Source organism: Aotus nancymaae, unplaced genomic scaffold (assembly GCF_030222135.1).
Source record: "Aotus nancymaae isolate 86718 unplaced genomic scaffold, 86718_ANA_hifiasm-v0.15.2.pri h1tg000025l, whole genome shotgun sequence".
NCBI classification, from domain to species: domain Eukaryota; kingdom Metazoa; phylum Chordata; class Mammalia; order Primates; family Aotidae; genus Aotus; species Aotus nancymaae.
Window position 1 is genome coordinate 36,390,472 of NW_026988438.1, and position 24,220 is coordinate 36,414,691.

General features: G+C 37.0%; 1 protein-coding gene and 1 pseudogene across 1 annotated transcript in view; one reads left to right on the plus strand and one right to left on the minus strand.

The window, feature by feature from the left end:
* Positions 1-2,581: 2,581 nt before the first annotated feature.
* STK31 (serine/threonine kinase 31) overlaps positions 2,582-24,220 on the minus strand; it is a 138,238-nt gene continuing 116,599 nt past the window's right edge. Inside the window, exons 22-23 of the mRNA XM_012447846.2 lie at positions 14,299-14,367; positions 2,582-2,955 (exon numbers count right to left, since the gene is read on the minus strand). Coding sequence (XP_012303269.1) covers positions 2,725-2,955; positions 14,299-14,367 — 300 coding nt within the window. The 3' untranslated portion in view covers positions 2,582-2,724. The remainder of the gene's footprint in view (positions 2,956-14,298; positions 14,368-24,220) is intronic.
* On the plus strand, positions 17,806-18,360 carry LOC105713894 (translationally-controlled tumor protein-like; annotated as a pseudogene).

A 24,220-nucleotide genomic window follows, 5' to 3' on the forward strand; every position in this document is an offset into this window, starting at 1 on the left:
TCTAGCACTCCATGCAAGTCCAAAATCCAGCACAGCAGAAACTTAAAGCTCCAAAACAACCTCCTTTGACTCACAACCAGGTCACACTAATGCAAGAGGTGGGTTCCCACGGCCTTGGCCTGCTCTGCCCTGTGGCTTTACAGGGTACAGCCCCACTCCCATCTGCTGTCACAAGCTGCTGTTGTCTGCAGCTTTTCCAGGAACAAAGTGCAAACTGTCAGTGGATCTACCATTCTGGGGTCTGGAGGACCATGGCCTTCATGTCACAGCTCCGCTAGGCAGTGCCCCAGTAGGAACTCTGTGTGGGAGCTTCAACTCCACATTTCCCTTCCACACTGCCGTAATAGAGGTTCAGCATGAGGGTCCCACCTCTGCAGAAAACTTCTGTCTGGACATCCAGGTGGTTCCAAAGATCCCCTGAAATCTAGGTGGAGGTTCCCAAACCTCCATTCTTTATTTCTGTGCACCTACAGGCTCAACACCACATGCAAGTTGGAAGTTGCCAAGGGTTGGAGCTTGTACCTTCTGAAGCCATGGGCCAAGCTTTATCTTGGACCATTTTAGCCACAGCTGGAGCAGCTGGGATTCAGGGCACCAAGTCCCTAGGCTCCATACAGCAGGGGGACCCTGGGCCTGGCCCACAAACTATTTTTTCTTCCTAGGCCTCTGGGCCTGCGATAGGAGAGCCTGCCACAAAGGTCTCTGATATGCCCTAAAGACATTTTCTCCATTCTCTTAGTGATTAACATTTGGCTCCTCATTACTTATACAAATTTCTGCAGCTGGCTTGAATTTCTCCTCAGAAAATAGGTTTTTCTTTTCTATTGCATCATCAGGCTGGAAATTTTCTGAACTTTTATGCTCTGTTTTCCTTTTAAACATAAGTTCCAATTCTGAATCATATTTTTGTGAAGACATAAGAGTGAATACTTTTAACAGCACCCAGGTCATCCTTGAACGCTTTGCTGCTCAGAAATTTCTTCCACCAGATGGTATTTCTATTCTAGATCCTTGAGGAATTGCCACACTGTCTTCCACAATGGTTGAACTAATTTATACTCCCACCAACAGTGTAAAAGTATTTTATTTCTTGACATCCTCTCCAGCATCTGTTTGTCTCCTGATTTTTCAGTGATCATCATTCTAACTGGCATGAGATGGTATCTCCATATGGTTTTGATATCCATTTCTCTAATGACCAGTGATGATGAGCTTTTTCATATGTTTGTTGGCTGCATAAATGTCTACCATTTAACCCAGCAATCTCGTTACTGGGTATATATCCAAAGGATTATAAATCATTCTATTATAAAGACACATGCACAGGTATGTTTATTGCGGCACTGTTCACAATAGCAAAGACTTGGAACCAACACAAATGCCCATCAATGATAAACTGGATAAAGAAAATGTGGCACATATACACCATGGAATACTATGCAGTCATAAAAAAGGATGAGTTCATGTCCTTTGCAGGGACATGGATGAAGCTGGAAACAAACATTCTCAGAAAACTGACACAAGAACAGAAAATCAAACACTACGTTTTCACTCATAAGTAGGTGTTGAACAATGAGAACACATGGACATAGGAAGGGGAACACCACACACTGGAGCCTGTTGTGGGGTAGGGGAGGAGGGGAGGAATAGCAGGGGGTAGGTGGATAAGGGAGGGATAGTATTAGGAGAAATACCTAATATAGATGACAGGGTGATGGATGCAGCAAACCACCATGGCACGTGTATACCTATGTAACGAACCTGCATGTTCTGCACAAGTACCCCAGAACTTAAAGTATAATTTTAAAAAAAGGAAATTTCTTCCACCAGATGCCCTAAATCATCTCTCAAGTTCAAAGCTGCACAAATCTCTAGGACCAAAATGCTGCAAGTCTCTTTGCTAAAACGTTGCAAGAGTCACCTTTATTCCAGTATCCAACACACTCCTCATCTCCATTTGAGACCACCTAAACCTGGACTTCATCGGCCTTATCACTATCAGCATTTTGGTCAAAGCCATTCAACAAGTCTCTAGAATGTTCCAAACTTTCCCACATCTTCCTGTCCTCTTCTGAGCCCTCCAAACTGTTCCAACCTCTGCCTATTATCCAGTTCCAAAGTCACTTCCACATGTTTGGGTATCTTTAAAGCAGCACTCCATTCTTGGTACCAATTTACTGTATTAGTCTGTTCTCAACCTGCTAATACAGACATACCTGAGACTGGGTAATTTATAAAGGAAAGAAGACTCACAGTTGCTCACATGGTTGGGGAGGCCTCACAATTGTGGCAGAAGATGAAGGAAGAGTAACAGCATGTCTCACATGGAAGTAGGCAAAAAGCTTGTGTAGGGCAACTCCCCTTTATAAAACCATATGATCTCCTGAGATGTATTCACTACCGTGAGAACAGTATGGGAAAAACCCACCCTCATGATTCAATTACCTCCCATGAGGTCCCTACCATAACGTAGGGATTATGGTAACTACAATTTAAAATGAGATTTGGGTGGGGACACAGTCAAACCATATCAAACTCCAAGTAAACTAAAGTTCAAAGCATACAAACTATTCTGTGCATAGCCAAACATCTTTATTTTTCACAGCCTGAATACTAAAGATACAACCCAACTAGTCCCAGAACATTTTCTAGATATTTTTGTACATTAACCAAACTAAACAAAGTTTTTAAAAAGAACATCTGCAACAATAACAGAATAATAATCTAACAATCAAAGGTGGCTTCACCGTTTCTTGTCTTCTCCATACATTTATCCAAGTTCTCTGTCTTTATTTCTTCTTCTTTTTTATATGGGATATATTCAGTATCTTTTTCTGGGTTTGGAACTGATTTCTCTTTTGGTATCAAGAAACATTCAGCATTTAAAACTTGTTCAGCAGTGATTGAACTTCTATAATATATCAAACTACAGAGGAGGGATTTGATTTTATCATCCTGCAAGGAAAAATAGGTGTTACAAAACAAAGGAAAAAAAGGACAAACCTGTAATGAAGGAGGATACAATTCACAAATACTTTTGGTCAGTGATACAGGTCTAAAATCAAGTTTTTCTATTTAGAGTTTTAAAGATTCTTATCAAGTTCAACTATAGTTGACCCTTAAACAGCACAGGTTTGAACTGCACAGGTAGGTCCACTAATAAGTGGACTTTTTTTTTCAATAAATATAGTCAGGAAGGATGGGCTTCAGGATGACTGATGAGGTATCTGGTACTCACCTCAACAAAAAACCAAAATAATGAGCAGAAAATAACACCTCAAATAGATCATCTGGCTGAGCACAGTGGCTTATGCCTGTAATCCCAGCACTCTGGGAGGCCACCAAGGTGGGGAGATCACCTTAGGTCAGGAATTCAAGACTAGCCTGGCCAAGATGGTGAAACCCCATCTCTACCAAGAGAGTTGTATACCTGTAAGTCAAAGTATAATATCTACCACTATAAAACACACTAAACTATAAAATCTACTGGTAAAACAAACACACAAATAAACAAGAGAAACTGTTACCACTACAGAAAACCACCAAACCACAATGATGAGTAAGAGATAAAATAAGAAATTAACCCTCATACGTGTATCAATGACAGCCTTGAATGTAAACCAGTTAAACTTTCCACTTAAAAAGACACAGACTGGTTGAAAGGATTTTTTTTTTAAATGACCCGATTATATCCTGTCAAAAGATGAGAAAAGATATTACATGCAAAAGGAAACCAAAAGCAATCAGATGAAGCTATACTTATATCAAGTAAGATAGGCTTTAAGTCAAAAACAGCTGAAAATGACAAAGAAGGTCATTATATAATAATAAAGGGATCAATTAGCAAGAGAATAGAACAATTCTAAACATACACACGCACCCAACAACAGAGCACCCAGATACAAAAATCAAATATTATTAGATCTAAAGGGAGAAACAGCACCCAACTCTCACCATTAGAGAGATCATCTAGAGAGAAAATTAATTTAAGAAACACTGATTATACACTGCACTTAAAGACCAAATTAACCTAACAGATATTTACAGAACATTTTACCCAACAGCAACAAAATACACATACTTCTCATCAGCATATGGAACATTCTCTAGGAACAGACAATATCTAAGCCACAAAACAAAGCTCAAAAAAGGTTTTAAAATTAAAACCATATCAAGTTTCATCTCAGAAAACAAAGGAAAACTAAAAATCAACAAGAGAAACTGAAACTATACAAACACATGGAAATTGGCCAGGCATGGTAGAGCACACCTGTAATTCCAGCATTTTGGGAGCTTGAGGTGGACAGATCACTTACGGTCAGGAGTTCGAGACCAGCCTGGACAACATGTTGAAACCTCATCTCTACTAAAAATATAAAAATTAGATGAATGTGGTGGCAAACACCTACAATCTCAGCTACAAAGGAGGGGAAGCAGGAGAATTGCTTGGACCCAGGAGGCAGAGGTTGCAGTAAGCCGAGATCACACCACTGCACTCCAGCCTGGGCAACATCTCAAAAAGAAACAAAAACAAAAAACATGGAAATTAAACAACATGCTCCTGACCCCATCTCAAAAAGAAACGAAAGCAAAAACACACACACATGGAAATTAAACAACATGCTCCCGAATGACCACTGGGTCAAGGAAGAAATTAAAGAGGGAATTAGAAAATGCCTTGGAACAACTGAAAATCAAAGCAACATAACAAAACGGATGACATATAGCAAAACCAGTGTGAAGAGAGACATTTACAGCAATAAATGCTTGTATCAAAAAAGGAGTAAGATTTTCAAATAAATGGCCTGGTGACACACCTCACAGATTAGTAGGAAAGAAAGAATAAAGATGAGAACAGAATTAAGTGAAATAAACTAAAAAAAAATGCAAAGGATCAACAAAAAATTTTTTGAAAAGACAAACAAAATCAATCAACTGCTAGTTGTACTAAAAACAAAAAAGAGAAGCTGCAATAAACACGATCAGAAATGAAAAAAAGACACTATGCTTGATACCACAAAAACACAAAATATAAAGACTATTATGAGTAACTATACATTAACTAACTGAAAAGCCTAGAGGAGATGTATAAATTCCTGGACACATACAACCTACCAGACTTGAACTCAGCAAGAAACAGAAAACATGAACAGACCAGTAACAAGTAATAGGATTGAGTTACTAATAGAAAGTCTCCCAACAAAGAAAAGTCCAGGACCAGAGAGCTTCACTGCTGAATTCCACCAAACTTTCAAAGAAGAACTAACATCAACTATCCTCAAACTACTGCAAAAGTTCAAGAGGAGAGAATTCTCCCTAACGTGTTCTACAAGGCCAAGGCCACCATTATCTTGAAACCAAAACCAGATAAGGATACAACAACAAAAAAAAACTACAGACCAATATCCCTGATGAACATAGATGCAAAAATTTTCAACAAAATACTAGCAATCCAAATCCAACAGCACATCAAAAACATAATAAACCATGATTAATTAGGATTTATCCCAGGGATGCAAAGATGGTCTGACATACCCAAATCAATGACATGATACATCACATCAATTGAATGAAGGGCAAAAACCGTATGACCAACCATCTTAATAGACACAGAAAAAGTATTTGATAGAATAAAACATAGCTTTATGATAAAAGCTCTCAACAAACTAGGTATATAAGGAATATACCTCAACATAGTAAAGGATTAGGAGTTCAAGACCAGCCTGGACAACACGGTTAAACCTCGTCTCTACTAAAAAATACAAAATAAACTCAGCCATGGTGGCGGGCACCTGTAATCCCAGCTATTTGGGAGGCTTAGGCACGAGAATTGGTTGAACCCAGGAGGCGGAGGTTGCAGTGAGCCAAGACTGTGCCATTGCACTCCAGCCTGGCAACAAGAACAAACTTTGTCTCAAAAAAATAAGAGAGAGACAGACAGAGAGAGAGAGAGAGAGAGAGAGAGAGAGAGAGAGAGAAACATTCCTCTAAAGAACTGGAAGACAAGGATCTCCACTTTCACCACTCCTCTTCAACACAGTCCTGGAAGTCCTAGTCAGAGCAATCAGGCAAGAAAAAGAAATAAAAGGCATCCAAACTGAAAAAGAGCAAGTCAAATTGTCCCTCTTTGCAGATGACACAATCTTCTATCTAAAAAACCTAAAGACTCCACCGAAAACCTCTTAGATTTGATAATTCTAGTATATCTGCAGGATATAGATCGACATGTAAAAATCAGTAGCATTTCTACGAATCAATAATGAACTACCTAACAAACATCAAGAAGGCAATCCCATTTATAATAGCTAAAAATTAAATATACTACCTAGGAAGAAATTTAAACAGGAGGTTGAAGATGTCTACAAAGAAAACTACAAAACACTGATGAAAGAAACTGAAGAGGATGATCAGAACAATTAGTATTGTTAAAATGCCCATACTACCCCAAGGTCTACAGATTCAAAGCAATCCCTATCAAAATAGCAATGTAATTTTTCACACAGATAGAAAAAAAAAATCCTAAGTTTCACATGGAACTAAAAAAGAGCACAAATAGTCAAAACAATTATCAGCAAAAAGAACAAAGGTGGAGACATCACACTAACTTCCAAATATCTTACAAGGCTATAGTAACTAAAACAGCATTTTATTAGTATAAAAATAGATATCTGCACCTATGGAATAGAACTGAAAACCCAGAAAGAAAGCCACATATTTACAGCTAACCAATTTATCACAAAGGCACCAAGAACATACACTAAGGAAAAGACGCCTACTTCAATAAATGGTGCTAGGAAAAACTGGATATCCATATGCAAAAGAATAAAAGTAGACCCTTATCTTTCACCATATACAAAAATCAATTCAAGATTGATCAAAGACTTAAATAAAAAACCCAAGACTATAAAAATACTGTAAGTCTAGGCAAAGATTTTTATCGCTAAAACCTCAAAAGCACAGGCAACAAAAACAAAAAGATACAAATGAGACTGTACTTAACCAAAATGCTTCTGCACAGCAAAAGAAATAATCAACAGAGTGAAGAGACAATTTGTTGAATGGAATATTTGTAAACTATTCATCCAACACAGGACTAATATCCAAAATATACAAGAAATTCAACTCAACAGGGAAAAGAAAACAAATAATCCCATAAAAAAGTAGACAAAGGACATAAACAGACATTTCTCAAAAGAAGGCACACAAATGACCAACAAGTATATGAAAAATGCTCAACATCACTAATCGTCAGGGAAATGCAAATCAAAATCACAATGAGGTTTCATTTTGCATCAGCTAAAATGCCATTTTTTTAAAAAATGACAAAAAATAGCAAAATGCTAGCAAAGATATGGAGAACAGAAAACAGTTATACGTTGTTGGTAGAAATGTAAATTAGTATAGCCATTATGGAAAACAGTACAAATGTTTTTCAAAAAACTAAAAATGGAACTATCATACAATCCAGGAATCCCACTACTTGATATTTATCAAAACAAAAAGGAAATCAGTAGATGAAAACTGCACCCCCCATGTTTATTGCAGCATAATTCACAATTACAAAGGTAAGGAATCAACCTAAGTGTCCATCAATGGACAAATGGATAAAGAAAATATGGTACATATACACAACAGAATACTATTCAACCATAAACAGAAATTAAAAATTCTGTAGTTTTCAGCAACAAAAATGGGACAGTCATTCTGTAAAGTGAAATAAGCCAGGCACAGAAAGACAAATATCAAATGTTCTCACTCGTATATAGGAGCTATAAAAGTTGATCTCATAGAGGTAGAGTGGAATGACAGATAGCAGAGACTGAGTAGAGAGAGTGGGTGAGGTGGAAGGGGATGAAGAGAGTTGTTTAATGGGTACGAACAACCAGGTTGATAGAAGAAGTAAGTACTAGTGACTGACAGAATACGCTGACTCTAGTTAACAATGTATTATATATTTCAAAATAGCCAGAAGAGAGGACTTGATATGTTCCCCAAACAGAAAAATGATAAATAATCAAGATAATGGATACCTTAAATACTGACTTGGTCATTACACATTCCACACCTGTAACAAAATATCACATGTACCCCACAAATATGTACAAATATTATGTACCAATATGAAATAAATATAGTCAGCCCTATCTGCAGTTTCCACACCTGAAACCCAACAGATCAAAAACACAGTATTCTCAGGACTCAAAACCCACAGATACAAAGGGCTTTTTCATACACATAGGTTCCACTGAGCCAACTGCAGAACTTGGGTATGGGTGGATTTTATCTGTACCAATCCCCTGTGTACACAGAGGGATGACTGTACTTTTTTAGAGAAATGGATTGCCTCCAGTACTGAAACAATGAAATTGAATTACGGGGAAAAAATGTAAAGGAAAAAATCATAGCTGAAATCTCTCAAAAACAATTGAAACGCAAACAAAGAAATTTTATTACTTCCCTTCTCTCTCTTTTAACAAGGTAATGGTCAGAATTTGACACTACTAAAATGTCACACTGAAGCTTCTTTGTCTAAAAGGGTAAATTTCTTCACCTAGTTAGCCGTTTCTGGTTTCAGTTTTTAAGTGACCACCCTCTAGGATCTCCTCTACTGCCACTATCATTATCATCATCATTATGGAAGCCAGAATTTATTATATCCCTCGATTTCAAAGAACATTATTTGTATTAGCACATGTAAATAACCCTGTAAGGTTGTTCCATTATTTCCACCTCCAAAGACAACTTGGTATACCTTTTATTTGCCTGTTATGATTACTCCAACCAAAGCACACATTACATTGAATAAAAATAATCTGTTTACTGCTGGCCAGGTAGGCACTTTGGGAGGCCAAGGTGTGTAATCACTTGAGGCCAGGACTTTAGGACCAGCCCAGCCAACATGGTGAAACCCTGTCTCTACCAAAAATACAAAAATTAGCTGGGCATGGTGGTGCATGCCAGTAATCCCAGCTACTCAAAAGGTTGAGGCAGGAGAATCACTTGAACCTGGGAGGTGGAGGTTGCAGTGTCAGAGATCACACCCCTGCACTCCAGCCTGGGCAACAGAGCAAGACTGTCTCAAAACAAACAAACCAAAAAAAACATCTGTTACCGCTAGTGCCTGTATTACACTCTAAGACCTTTCAGGTTCGAAATTTTAGTTTGCACTTCATCTCCATAAAAAAGCAGAATATCTGAAAATAATAGACATTCAGTAAATATTTGATAAATAAATGAATGCCAATGTCTGTACTCTACAGAATATGTTTTTAAGAAGATTTAAAGATTGTTATCTTCACTAGGCACAAACAATTAAATATTACAAAATGCAAATGAGAAAAAATAACACATGCTCCTCAAAACCACAAAAGTAGATCAGGAACAAAAGTCTTATTATGTTCTTCAACAAAAATGACTCTCGGCAGGGCATGGTGGCTCATGCCTGTAATCTCAGCACTTTGGGAAGCCAAGACAAGCAGACCACCTAAGGTCAGGAGTTTGAGACCAGCCTAACCAACATGGAGAAACCCCATCTCTACTAAAAATACAACAAATTAGCAGAGCATTCCCTAAGTTAACTTATAAAGTTTACATTATTCCAATAAAAATATAATTTTTTCCTTGAGACTAAACAACTTAAAGATGTTTAGAACAATGACAACCAAAAATAGTCATGAAAGCTGATTTGAAAAATAGCAATGAGGGCCAGGTGCAGTGGCTCACACCTGTAATCCTAGAACTCTGGGAGGCTGAGGCAGGCAGACCACTTGAGGTCAGGAGTTTGAGACTGGCCTGACCAAAATGGAAAAACACCATCTCTACTAAAAATGCAAAAATTAGCCAGGTATGGTGGCATGTGCCTGTAGTCCCAGCTACTGAGGAGGCTGAGGCACGAGACTTACATGAACCTGCAGGGCAGAGGTTGCAGTGAACCAAGATCATACCGCCACACTCTGGCCTGAGACTGTGAACTTTGTTTCAAAAAAAAAAGCAGTGAGGAAAGATCTAGCCCTGTAAGTATTAAAAAGATATTATAAAGCCTTTTTAATTACATGAGTACGGTACTGGGATATGAATAAACAAACCAATGGAATAGAAAAACTAAAAATATACCCCTGTACAAATAAAATTTTCTGCCTGAACACACTGATCAATACTATGACAATCAAACACCAAATGATCCCCCCATATGACACAATATATGCAAAGTATCACACATAAAATAAACTTCTTATAAAAACTGAATGTAAATATAATTAACCTCTGTATCTACCAGTTTAATTGGGGGAAAAAGAAGTATGAAATAATACCATAAGGATGTAATCAGCCAACTCCAAAATACGGGATATAAAATAGTCTTTTTCCACACAATACATGGCATGGAGAAAAAGAGTTGTGGGGGAACTTTACAGATCAAGAGAGATTAAGAGATATATTAAGGCAATACATGTAGATCTTATTGACATATTAATTTGAAAAAAGAAACTATTTAAAAATACATTTAAGACAATTAGGGAAATTTAAACATACTATTAAAATGCGTTAATTTTATAAGGTGTGATAACTGCATAATAATGTATGCTATAAACTAAACCTAAAGCAACAGAAGGACAGAAATAATAAAGATTAGAAAGTATGAAACTAGACAACAGAAAAACAACAGAGAAAAATCAATAAAACCAAAAGCTGCGTCTTTTAAAAAAATCAACAAAATAGACAAAACTTATTTAGATTAAGAAAAAAAGAGAGAAGACTGCAACTACTAATCTACCCATCTGACAAAGGGCTAATAACCAGAATCTACAAAGAATTTAAACAAATTTACAAGAAAAACAACCCCATCAAAAAGTGGGCAAAGGATATGAACAGAAACTTTTCAAAAAAAGACATTTATGCAGCCAACAAACATATGATAAAAAGCTCATCATCACTGATCATTAGAGAAATGTAAATCAAAACCACATTGAGATACCACCTCATGCCAGTTAGAATGGCAACCATTAAAAAATCAGGAGACAACAAATGCTGGAGAGGAGATGTGGAGAACTTTTACACTGTTGGTGGGAGAGTAAATTAGTTCAACCCTTGTGTTAGACAGTGTGGCAATTCCTCAAGGATCTAGAACTAGAAATACCATCTGACCCAGCAATCTCATTACTGGGTATATACCCAAAGGATTATAAAACATTACATTATAACAATGCATGCACATGTATATTTACTGCAGCACTAATTGCAACACCAAAGACTTGGAACGAATACAAATGCCCATCAATAACAGACTGGATAAAGAAAATGTGGCACATATACATCATGGAATACTATGCAGCCATAAAAAAGGATGAGTCCATGTCCTTTGTGGGGACGTGGATGAAGCTGGAAACCATCATTCTCAGCAAACTGACACAAGAACAGAATACCAAACACCACATGTTCTCACTCATAAGTGGGTGCTGAACAATGAGAACACATGCACACAGGGAGGGGAACATCACACACTGGGGCCTGTTGCGGGGTCGGGGACTAGAAGATGGATAGCAGGGGATGGTGGGATTGGGGATGGATAACATTATGAGAAATACCTAATATAGATGATGGGGAGATGGATGCAGCAAACCATCAAGGCACATGTATGACTATGTAACAAACCTGCATGATTTTCACATGTACCCCAGAACTTATAGTATAATCAAAAAAAAATAGAATCTGACATGAAAAATGTGACATTACTACTGAACTTAGAAAAATAAAAATTATAAAGAAAATATGTACAACTGTATGACAACAAGCTAGATAACTTAAACAAAATGGACCAACTCTTAGAAAGACACAAACTACCAAAATTGGCATTACTGTATTTAAGTACAGTAATGGCTGAAGGCCATCTGTTGGGGATACTACTAGAGGGATTCTGAAGGATGGGAATTTTATCCTCTAATAATTCTCCTCAATTACATGGTTCCATGAATTTATATTCTTCTCCATTTGTGGTATGGTATCTGTAATGGGCTGACTACAGAGCCTTGACTTGTTTCGTAGCTATGTGTGATCACAAAATGTAGATAAAGGTCACCTCATTCACAGCACTAACAACTGACTCAGATCACAGAAGCAAATACTCTACAAACCAAGGATTCTTACAATTTGTACTTATTACTCAATTCATAAATGTTTATTATTTACTTGTTCACATTCCTAAATTATTAATTTCATTTTCAATGTGACAATCCTTGAATCCATGAGTAGCCACCCACACTAAATAGGGACTCTTACTTACATTCACTTTCATTATACATATACCTAGCAGCATGCCTAGGAAGGCACGATTACTTGCAGATTACTAGCAGATTTTTTTCTTTTTTTGAGATGAAGTCTCGCTCTGTCACGCAGGCTGGAATGCAGTGGCACGATCTCAGCTCACTGCAATCTCCGCCTCCCAGATTCAAGTGATTCTCCTGCCTCAACATCCCAAGTAGTTGAGTCTACAGGCACCCACCACCACACCTGGCTAACTTTTTTTGTATTTTTAGTAGAGACAGGGTTTTGTCATATTGGCCAGGCTGGTCTCGAACTCCTGAAGTCAGTTGATCTGCCCACCTCAGCCTCCCAAAGTGCTGGGATTACAGGCATAAGCCACCACGCCTAGCCAGATTACATCTTAAGAATAGGCAGACTTCGAAGATTGCCCCAGGACCCCAACCTTCTGTTATTCATATAGAGAATTGCTTCTAACAGAGAGAATACTACTAAAAACCATGGGATATCAATTTTATGATTTCATTATGAAAAATTGTGACTTCTGTCTTAGTGAACAGAGTCTAACTACTGCCTTCTCTTTTAAACGTATCAATGAAACACACTGCCATGATTGAAACAGGGCAAAGGACTGAGGGCAACCTCTGGCCAACAACTAGAGAAGAACTGAGGGCCTCATTCTAATAAACTGAAAGAAACATAATCATATGAACAAATATGTGAGGTTGTAGGCATATCCTTCTCCAATCAAGCTTTAAGATGACTATAGCCCAGCCAACATCTTAAATGCAACCTTAAATTCACTGAAGCAGAAATCCCAAATAAGCTGAATCCAGATTTCTGACTCACAAAACTGTAATATAAGTTTTAAGTTTAAGCTAAATTTCAGGATAACTTGGTACAAGGTAATTTTTCTATCAAACCTGAAAGCAAGGGTTCTGGATGTACACTTTGGTGCAGGTATAACCTCTATTTTTTCTATCTAATAGCAAGAAATTTTTACCATAGCCTTTTCAAAAATGTAAACCACAATCAACATTCTTTGTTATTCTCTTCCACAGAGATAATCAAGATGTATAACACAAAGTTTCATAATCTCACAAAAGTTGTCTGAAATGCTTTTTACTACTTACCCAAGAAGTATGGCAAAGCTCCTTATTATCATTTCTAAGGTATGTTTTTTTAAATTATTTCATGGGACATTAGAAGGTATTATACAGTATTTCTGTGGTCAGATAAGTTAGGGAACTACTGAGTTTAACAAAATTATATGTATTCTTTCATTGTAATCCTAACTCAGAATATAGCATAAGAACTTCCAGAGCCTGATCATTATATTCTTATAGACATTTACTGTCATATTTATCCTCTTTAGATCTAGTCATAGTGAATTCCCCCTTTCTTTGCAGAACTAAAAATCAGCTTCCCCCAAAGTACTTTTGTAGGGGCTTCATTTTTCTGAAATCTTTATGGGTACACTTACGAAGTACATGAGATATTTTAATACAAGCATATAATGCATAATAATCAAATCAGGGTAAATGGAGCATCCCCAAAGTACTTGCTAATTACTCAACTTGGAGATCTTAATTATTTACTTGTTCACATTTCTAAATTAATGATTTCATTCTCAATGCCACAATCCTTGTACCTTAGTTCAATTCCTGTCACAGAAATAGCTTACTCAAAATATGTTGGCTGAATACATATGTGAATGACAACGATATAGTTAGGTACTTATAAAAAATTAAACTATAATAAAACATTATTTTATTATAGTATCATCTTGGTACATATATAAAAAAAATTCTTCCCTAGTTATTAGATTATTTATATAATACGTGTGACTAACATACAACCAAGCAGATTAACACTGGTGTAGTAATTAAGTGGTGTAACTAGGGCACCTGAATTTTTTTCAATACTTTATTGCAAATGTTAACTTGGATTCTTAGAAAAACTGGAGAAAATTTTCAGTCGGATATCTAAGTTTATATTACTGCATATATTTTCAAACCAGTAAATGTCAAAAAGGTCACATACCAAATGCAACGGATCCACTTTCGGGATTCCATCTTTATTTATCTCAAACTCCTTATTTTGAACAGAAAGCTGTGAAAGAAAATAAGAATGAATTAATGTTCAATGTATTAATATAGTGATCTATAGAAAAGTCAACTCTGGAACTTCAGATCCTGGTGACTAGAGAAGAGCTCACTTAAAGAAAGCACATTAACTCTACTACAGGATAAAAGCACTTTCATTTTAACAACTTGTTCATAAGCAACCAAATGGTACCTGGGGTTCCTAAAGTATAATCAGAGGTAATGTGCACACTATAAACACTTTAATACTTCCCCACCTTAAAAGAAAACATGTTAAAACTTGGTAGCCTATATCATGTTGGCCTCACCAATACTCAAAAATTAGGTACAAAGAACATAAATCAGGCAAATTTCTTTTTACCATAATATCTAAATTTTGTTCATGAAATATAAGCTAAACTTTTAAAACTTCACAGATAAGGAGGATGCAAAAAATAAACTAATTAAATTTAATTTTAAAGCATGGAAAATTTCTTATATACACAAAGGTATTCTGAGTCCCATGTATTCATCACCAGCCCTAACAACCATCAACCAAAGACCACTCGTCCCCTATGAACAAACCCATATTTGTCATATTTGAGGCAAATACTATGCATTTCATAATTTCACCTATAAATATCTTAGTACATATCTCTAAGAGATAGTCTTTTATTTTTATACAATCACAACGTCATTATAAGAAAAATAACTTTTATACCAAATACCTAGTTTTCAAAATTTGAGTCATCTCATATCAAATGACTTTACTTTTTTAGTTTATTTAAATCCAGATCCAAACAAGTTCCACTCATTGCAATTAAAAAGTGAGCAGAAGGGCTTTTGGTCTCTTCCTGTTTCTCTCCATTAACTACAATTATAAAACCTATATCGTAAAATATAATCGAAGGAAAACACAGAAAGGTTTAAAAAAGAAAGAAAAACTAGTTGAAGACCCCATGACTAGAGGAACAACATAACAACAGGGTGTCTTATATCCCTCCCAACCAAAAAAAAGAAATTGATCCAGATCTGACATTTCCCAACTCCTAAGCTTGCAATAGAAAGAAGCCCAGGTAGATTCATTCCTCTCTAGAATTTAATAGGATTTCCATCAACACCACCAGGTGAGACCAAGAGAAACAGCAAGAAGGTTCAACCAGAAACCTCACTGTCAATAAGCAGCCAAAAGCATTCACCATTCTCAGCAAAAGCACTACTTTTCCCCCGAGACAACACAAAGCCACAGGCACCAACTAAGAGAAACCACACCATCAACAGTTGGTCCAGTAAATACACTCTGACCCCTAGAAAATGGGGAATCCCACCATAACAAGGGATGCCTCTAGAGGTATTCTACATCTGCCATAGAAAAGGAGAGAGCCTACCACAGCAAGCACCCAGCTCAAGAAGCTTCATCCTGTATACCTGATTCTCCATTCCCATACTTAGAAGCACCAGGCAGCTCTTAGAAGCACCAGGCAGTTCCTTTCATTCTCTCAAGCACATCAGCAGGGACCACTGGAGGCCCAGCAGCATGCAGCAAGTCAAGATCAAAATATAACCAAAAAGCTTCTGAAAATTAGATTGCCATTAAAACCACAGTTCAAAAAGTAATCCAGGATCTCTTTTTAAACCTAAACAACGTGATTGCCTACTAAAATAAGGTTTTCAGTAGGACCCAGAATCTACTAAAATAGTATCCAAAACGTCCAGGATAAAATTAAAAATCACTTGTCATATAAATTACCAGGAAATGCAATCAACACCAAGACGAATTACATAATTATCTAAGAACTTTAAAGTAATGGTCATAAAATGCTTCAACAAGCAATTTGAAATTGCTTCAATAAGAAATTGCCTCAACAAGCAATTTCTCAAAAGTAAATTAAAAGAAATCTCAGAAAAGAAAAAAGTTATTAAGTAATAAGAATCATATGAAAATTATGGAACTAAAAAGTACAATAACCAAAATCTTAAAAGCTGAATGGAATAAATTGAATAGTTCAGAGATGACAGAAGACAAAAAAAGTGACTTCAGAACAGATCAACACAATTTACTCAGCCTGATCAGACACAAAACAGACTCAAAAATAAAATGAACAGATAGCCTCAAGGACCTGTGAGACAAATAGAAGATACAACTTTTGGAGTCTCAGAAGAAAAGGAAAAAGATAATGGGGCTAAAGGAGTATTTTAAAATAGTTGCTATAGATGAGTGAGTAAAGAAACCGTGGTGTGTATATGTGTGTGTGTGAGCACACATACACACACGCATATGTATACACACATGCATACAACAGAATAGTATTCAGCCATAAAAAATAAAATCATGTCTTTTGCAGCAACATGGATGGAATTGGAGGCCATTACCTGAAATGAAACAACTCAAAATCAGAAAGCCAAATACTGCATTTTCTCACTTATAAGTAAGAGCTAAATAAAATGTACACATGGACACAGAATGTCAAAAAGTCACTGGAGATTTGAAAAGGTGGGAGAGTGGGGAAGTGGTGAGGTATGAGAACTACTTAATGGGTACAATGTACACCATTCAGGTGATAGTTACACTAAAAGCCCAGATTTCACCATTAAACAATATGCCCATGTAACAAAACTGCACTTGTTCTCCCTAAATCTACAGAAATTAAAAAATAAAAAATAAGTTTAAAAAATGGCTGAAAAGTTCCCAGATTTTGAAAAAGATTCAAGAAGATGTGCAAACCCCAAATCGAAAATAATTAAAAAGAAAAAAGAAGCTTGGGGGAAAAAAAAGACAAAAAATCTTGAAAGCAACCAGAGAGAAATAAAACATTACCTATAAAGAAATACTACTTTGTATGATACAAGTTTATCATATCAAATTATGGAGACCAGAAGGAAGCAGCACATCTTTCAACTTTTAGAAGAACTCTCACCACCACAAATTCTATGAGCCACTGCACCCAGCCAACACAATCTTAAAGAGTAGCTAAAGGCAGTACTTCAAACAAAAAGAAAATGATTTTTTAAAAGGAGTCTTGTAGCATCAAGAAGGAATAACAATGGAAAAAACAGAAATATGACTAATACCACAGACTAACCTTCTCATCATGAGTTTTCTAATGATATATGATGATTCAAACCAAAATTACACCACCATCTGATATTCAAGACAATGATATTTAAAAGTGGGGAGAATAAAGAAACCTCAATGGAAGTAAAGTTTCTATACTTCACTCAAAGTGGTGAAATGCTGACATCAGTAGAATATAAGCAGCCACATATGTATACTGTAATACCCAAACCAACCACTAGGAAAACTATAAAAGGCAATACACTCAGAAACACAATATACTTTTCTGGGTGCTTCCTACTCCCTGAAGTGCCTCTCCCACTGCACCCTACTTGCTCCAAGCTCCAGGATTCTGCTATAAGCTAGCACTGCTAGCATTTCCCTCCGGTCACCATCATGATTATCTCTGACAATTACAAGATCTGAGACACTGCAAACAGGCTGTGCCTGGAAGGGGAGAGGAAGATGGTCAGCAGGACAGAGAGTAATATTGACGACTTGGTCATTGGCAGAAATGCCTCTACTGAAGGACCCAAGGATGAAGGTACTGAAAGCACAGTAATCACTGGTATTGATGTTGTCATGAACTATCACTTGCAGGAAGCTAACTTCACAAAAGAAGCCTACAAGATGTATATGAAAGATTATATTAAATCAATCAAAGGCAAACTTGAAGAATGAAGACCAGGAGGAGTAAATCCTTTTATGGCAGAAGGTGCAGAACAAATCAAGCACATACTTGCTAATTTCAAAAACTACCAGTGCTTTACTGGTAAAAACATGAATCCAGATGGCATGGTTGCTCTACTAACCTACTGTAAAAATGGTGTGACCCTATAAGTGATTTTCTTTAAGGATGATTTAGAAATGGAAAAGAACATTAACAAATCTGGCAATTGCTTTGGATCTAACACCTGTCATCATAAATGGCAGCTGTGTATCATCTACACAACACTCGGCCTTTAGACAAAGAGGAATAACGTCATGTTGAGTTTTTCATTAATTTTTACCATGTTTATCTAGAGTAGAGGTGTTCTTTAAAAAAAAAAAGATGTCATGTAGATTGTCTAAAAATAAAACGCATTTAAAATTAAAAAAAAAAGACCACCATATATATGTATCAAGCTGGACTCTTAAATTTTTTCAAGTAACCCACAGGAAGGGAAAAAAGAAAAAGAAACAAGAAACAGAGCAAACAAACAAAACCAATAATAAAATGGTAGACTTATGCCCTAAAATATCAATAATTACCCTAAATGTAAATCATCTAAAAACCCCAATTAAAAGGCAGAGATTAGCAAGAAAAAATAAAAAACACAATGTAACCATATGTTATTTACAAGAAACTTACTCCAAATTCAACAGTATAGGTATCTTTGAAGGAAAAGGATGGTAGAAGATACACGGAACAAACATTTATGTTGAAACACAAGAATAGCTGTATTCTTTGTAGACAAAATAGACATTAAAGCAAAGAAAATTAGTACAGAATAAGAGGGATATTATATAATGATAAAAGTATCAATCTACTAAGAGGACGTAACAATCCTAAATATGTATATATTATACAAGATGACCTTAAAACACAAAATAGAGTTGAAAGGAGAAATAGGCAACTCTACAATTACAGCCAGGGACTTCAACTCTCAGTAACTGACCAAACAGTCATGTGTTTTTTAACAACAGGAATACATTCTCAGAAATGTATCATGAGGCAATTTCATCCTTGTGTGAACATCATAAGAAATCTATTTATACAAACCTAGATAGTATATCCTACAACACACCTAGGCTATACAGTGCAGCCGACTGCTCCAAGGTTCCAAACCCATATTGTATGTTATAGTACTGAATAACTTGCACTGGAGAAAGAGCACTTTAATTCTCTGAAATAGGAGGCGAATAGAAGACTGGGTAAAAAGATAACTACAGCTGTCCCTTGAACAATGTAGATTTGAACTGTGTTAGCCCACTTACATGCAGATTTTTTTTCAACCGAACATGGATGGAAAAATACACTATTAATGAGACATAAAACCTGCATATATGGAGGGACCACTTTTCATATAAGCAGGTTCCACAAAACTGAGTGTGGGACTTTGTGCAGATTTTGGCACATGTAGGGGACCCGAAACCAATTCCCTATGTATACTGAGGGATGACTGTAATTTGTAAACAGAAGTGCTCAAATTTGATGAAAAGCAAATGTAATGATCTCAGGGTTTTCAGTAAAATAAGAAGTAAGATCATCTGAGAAGAATGAGGATAGGATTTAAGTGGAAACTTGAGGAAAAGGTTTAAAATAATTGTTGAGGAGAATGTGAGAATAAGCTGGTTGTAAGCAAGTCAAAGGACCAAAAGAAAGCACTAAGGGCCCAATTAAAATAATGCAGTGCAACAGCATTCAGCTCCCAAAGTATAAGAGCACGCAATGGGTTTCAGCCGAGATGGAGCAATCACATTTCACATCAATCCTTCCTCTTAAAAAACAAACAACTCTAGATATAATACAACTAAAAACGGACTACTTTAAAAGGTGGGAAGAAGAAGGTGAAGTAGCTAGGACCTTGCAACTTGAGGAACAATACAATGGTGAGTTCCCTGGGCTTTCTTTTTATCCCGCTAAATCTCTGCTGGGGTCCTAGAGAAGTCTGCCACCCAGAAATGCTAACAAACATATACCAAAAAAAAAGTTCCAAGAAAAGCCTGCTTCCTCTAGCCACAGGAGTAGGACTAGGGTGGACTAGCAGAAGAGAAAACTGTTAATAGGTAATATACCCTACTCGAGTCAGGAAACAGGAAAATCTGCCTCCTACCCCACCCATAGTATTAGTACTGCTGAGTGAGGAGCTGAACTTTCAGCCCCACCCAGCAGAAGCAAGTTATGAGAGGTCATCCCTTTGCTTCCTCCACTAACATGGTATCCATGAAGCCAAATGGGGAGCTGAACTTCTACTTCCACCCACTGACAGAGGCAGAAAACAGCAGTGAGAAACAGCACTAGCTGGCACTCTACAGTCAGTGGGGTACTGTCAGTGGGACACAGAACGGCTTACTTCAACTCTCACCCAGCAGCAAAAAAAAGTGAAACAAAGCAGTGTGAGGCAGTACTAGCCAGCATTCTGTTTTTCACTGCCCACTCCCCATGGTGTTGGCAGGACCCACTGGGAAGTAAAACTTCCACTCTCACCAAATAGCAACAAGGAACTAAAAGGTGGAATAAGGTGGTGGTGGAACAGTAATAGGTAACACTCTGTTCCTCCTGGTCTCCCAGCATCAACAGGACTCAAAGAAGAAATTAATTTACACTCCCATCTGTCAGCAGCAAAGAGAGGTAAGGCAGTATAACTGGGCATTCCACTTTTGCTGGGTTGATGTCAGCAGAGTCCAGTGGGGAGCTAAATATCTAACTCCATTTGGAACTGCATAATATACCTAAACAGGGTGGCTGCCTGAAAAAAAAAAAGGAGATTAAAAAGGATTCAAAGTCTCACAACATAATAACCCAAATGTTCAGGGTACAATAAAAAATCACTTCATACCAAGAACCAGAATAATCTCTACTTGACTGAGAAAAAGACAACCAACGGACACCAAAATAAACCAGATGTTGTGATTATCTGAGAAAGATCTTAAAAGAGCCATCATAAAAATGCTTCATAGAGCAACTACAAACACACTTAAATTTTTAAAACAGAAACCAAAGAAACAGAAAACAGAATCAACTGGAAATTTTGTAACAAAAAAACAGTAATCAAAAATTTTAAAACTCATTAAGTACACCAAATGGCAAAATAAAGATGACAGGAAAGCACTGATGAATTTGAAGATGAAAAAAATAGAAAATATCCAATTTGAACCACTACCACTACAAAAAACAAAACAAAACAAAACAAACAAAAAAACCTGATGAACAGAGCCCAAGAACCTGTGAGACAATATGAAAAGAGAAAATCTCTTATCTTCAGAGTCCTAGAAAAAGAGAAGAAAGGGTGTGGGGCTAAAAATTCACTTGAATAAGTAATTGCTGAATTTCCCACATTTGGTGAAAACCATAAACCCACAGGCTGAAGAAGCTGAGAAAACCCCAAACACCATAAACTTAAAGAAACACGTGCCACTACATACCATAATCAAACTTAAAACTAAAGAAAAGAAAATTCTTGTAAGCAGTTACAGAAGTTTAACATTACCTATAAAGGAAATTACTCAAATGACCATGAATTTCTCATCAGAAACACCATGGAGGCCTACAGAAAGCAGCATAATACTTTTCAAATGCTAAAAGAACTACCAATCCAGAATTCTATTCCCAGTGAAAATATCCTTCAGAAATGAAAGTGAAATCAAGATGCTCTCAGATAAAGGAAACTAAAAATTTGTCACCAGTAGACTTACCTTAAAAGAATGGCCAAAAGAAGTTATAAGGATAAAAATGATAAAAGGAGATATGCTGAAATATCAGAAATTTAAAAAATAATAAGAATAAAAATATGGATAAATAGACTATCTTTAAAAAAAAAAAAAAGGTGACCTCCTCCAAGTTATCAGCATTTAAATCCACTAAGAAAGGAACAACCAGTCTAAGGTTCTTGACTGGTTCTCAAAGCAGTTTCAGAAGTATTAATATATGAAATTCCTGCACAGGGAAGGGTACTAGAGAGATCAGTGAGTCCATCCAGCCTATATCTCTTAATCCTCCTACATCCAACTCTACAATAATGAGTTCTATTCTCCAGTCTGCTTGAATGTGATGTTAGAATCATAAAACCTCTAGATTTTAGGGAGCTGCTACCCATATTCCTTCTTCCTCCATTTCTCTTAGTTGGCATATTACTGAAAGGCACTGCTAAGGTTCAAAGACAGTGGAGGAACTCATCACAAGTCACATGAGCTGGTCTTAAAGAAAGGACAGCATATGGAATATTACTTGCCCATTCTCTCTTATTTTTGGATTAAGCATCAAAACCAGGCATCAGGTAAGAAAATTATACCTGTATTTGAAACAAAAGTATTAAATACATCCATGAAAGACTTTCTAAGCAGAGGGCTTTTTACCAAACATCCCATAGGAGATAAGCCTAAAGATGTCTAAAAGGGGAGTAATATGATACAAAAGACTTCATACAGGTCAATGCCATGACATATGCTAATAGTTAACATTTCAAAGTCCTGAGTTCCTTCATCAACTGTTCATCACTGGCTTCCATGATGACTGTCTTCAGTGCTTAATAATATGTGATGTGAAGGCAGAAGGTGGTCTTACACGGAGCCTCAAGACTCTAAAATTCTGAAATGGGACATCACACATGTACTTCCTTTCTGACACACAAAATCCTCATATCTACACTTCGGATAATAATGGGCTCCCTCACATGCTTGTTAGGAGGATGTAATGAGATAAAAGTTTCTAAAGCACTTTGTTCCAAACATGTTCGAGGTGCTCCCACCTAGGGAGGATGTTACCACCATGTTATAAATAGACACAATAGCCGGGCAAGGTGGCTCACACCTGTAATCCCAGCACTTTGGGAGGCCAAGGCAGGCAGATCACAAGGTCAAGAGTTCAAGACCAGCCTGACCAACATGGTAAAACCTCGTTCTAATAAAATTATAAAAATTTGCCAAGCGTTAGGGCACATGCCTGTAGTCCCGGCTACTCAGGAGGCTGAGGCAAAAGAATCACTCAAACCCAGGAGGCAGAAGTTGTAATGAGCCAAGATCACATTACTGCACTCCAGACTGGGTGACAGAGCAAGACTCCATCTCAAATAAACAGACAGACAGACATAATAATGTCCTTAAATTAACAAATACGGGCTTGGCATGATGGCTCATGCCTGTAAGTCCCAACATTTTGGGAGACAAAGGCAGACACATTGCTTGAGCCCAGGAGTTTGAAATCAAGCTGGGCAATATGGTGAAACCCTATCTCTACCAAAAAAAAAAATACAAAAATGAGTCAGCATGCATACCTGTATTCCCAGCTATACTGAGGGGGCTGAGGCAGGAAGATCACTTGAGCCCAAGGGATTGAGGTTGCAATGAGCCATATAGTGCCACTGCACTCCAGCCCAGGTGACAGAGTAAAACCCCGTCATCAAAAAAATTAAACAATAAAAATATGCTTGGTCACAATCTGTAAAAAAAAAAATCAAATTCAATGTCTTTATAAAAGTTATTCACACATGGAAATAAAATGTTTTTAAAATGAGAAATGAACAAAGCCTCCAAGAAATATGGGATTATGTGAAAAGACCAAATCTACATTTGATCGGTGTACCTGAAAGCAGCAGGCAGAATGAAACCAAGGTGGAGAACACTCTTCACGATACTATTCAGAAGAACTTCCCCAACCTAGCAAGGCAGGCCAACATTCAAATTCAGGAAATACAGAGACCACCACAAAGATATTCTTCGAGAAGAACAACCCCAAGACACATAACCGTCAGATTCACCAGGGTTGAAATGAAGGCAAAAATGCTAAGGGAAGCCAGAAAGAAACAATGGGTTACCCACAAAGGAAAGCCCATTAGACTCACAGCAAATCTCTCAGCAGAAACCCTACAAGCCAGAAGAGAGTGGAGACCAATAATCCACATCCTTAAAGAAAAGAATTTTCGAATATAGATCCAAGATGGTTGATTAGACACAACTCCAGCGCACAACGCCCAGTGAGAAAGATGCAGAAATCCAGAGATCTCCTAGCTCCAACCGAGGTACCAGGTGCATTTCAATGGGTCTAGTCCAATGGTGAGCAAAGCCCACTCAGGGCAGACCAAGGTGGGGAGGGGTGCTGCTTCACCCAGAAAGCACATCTGACCGG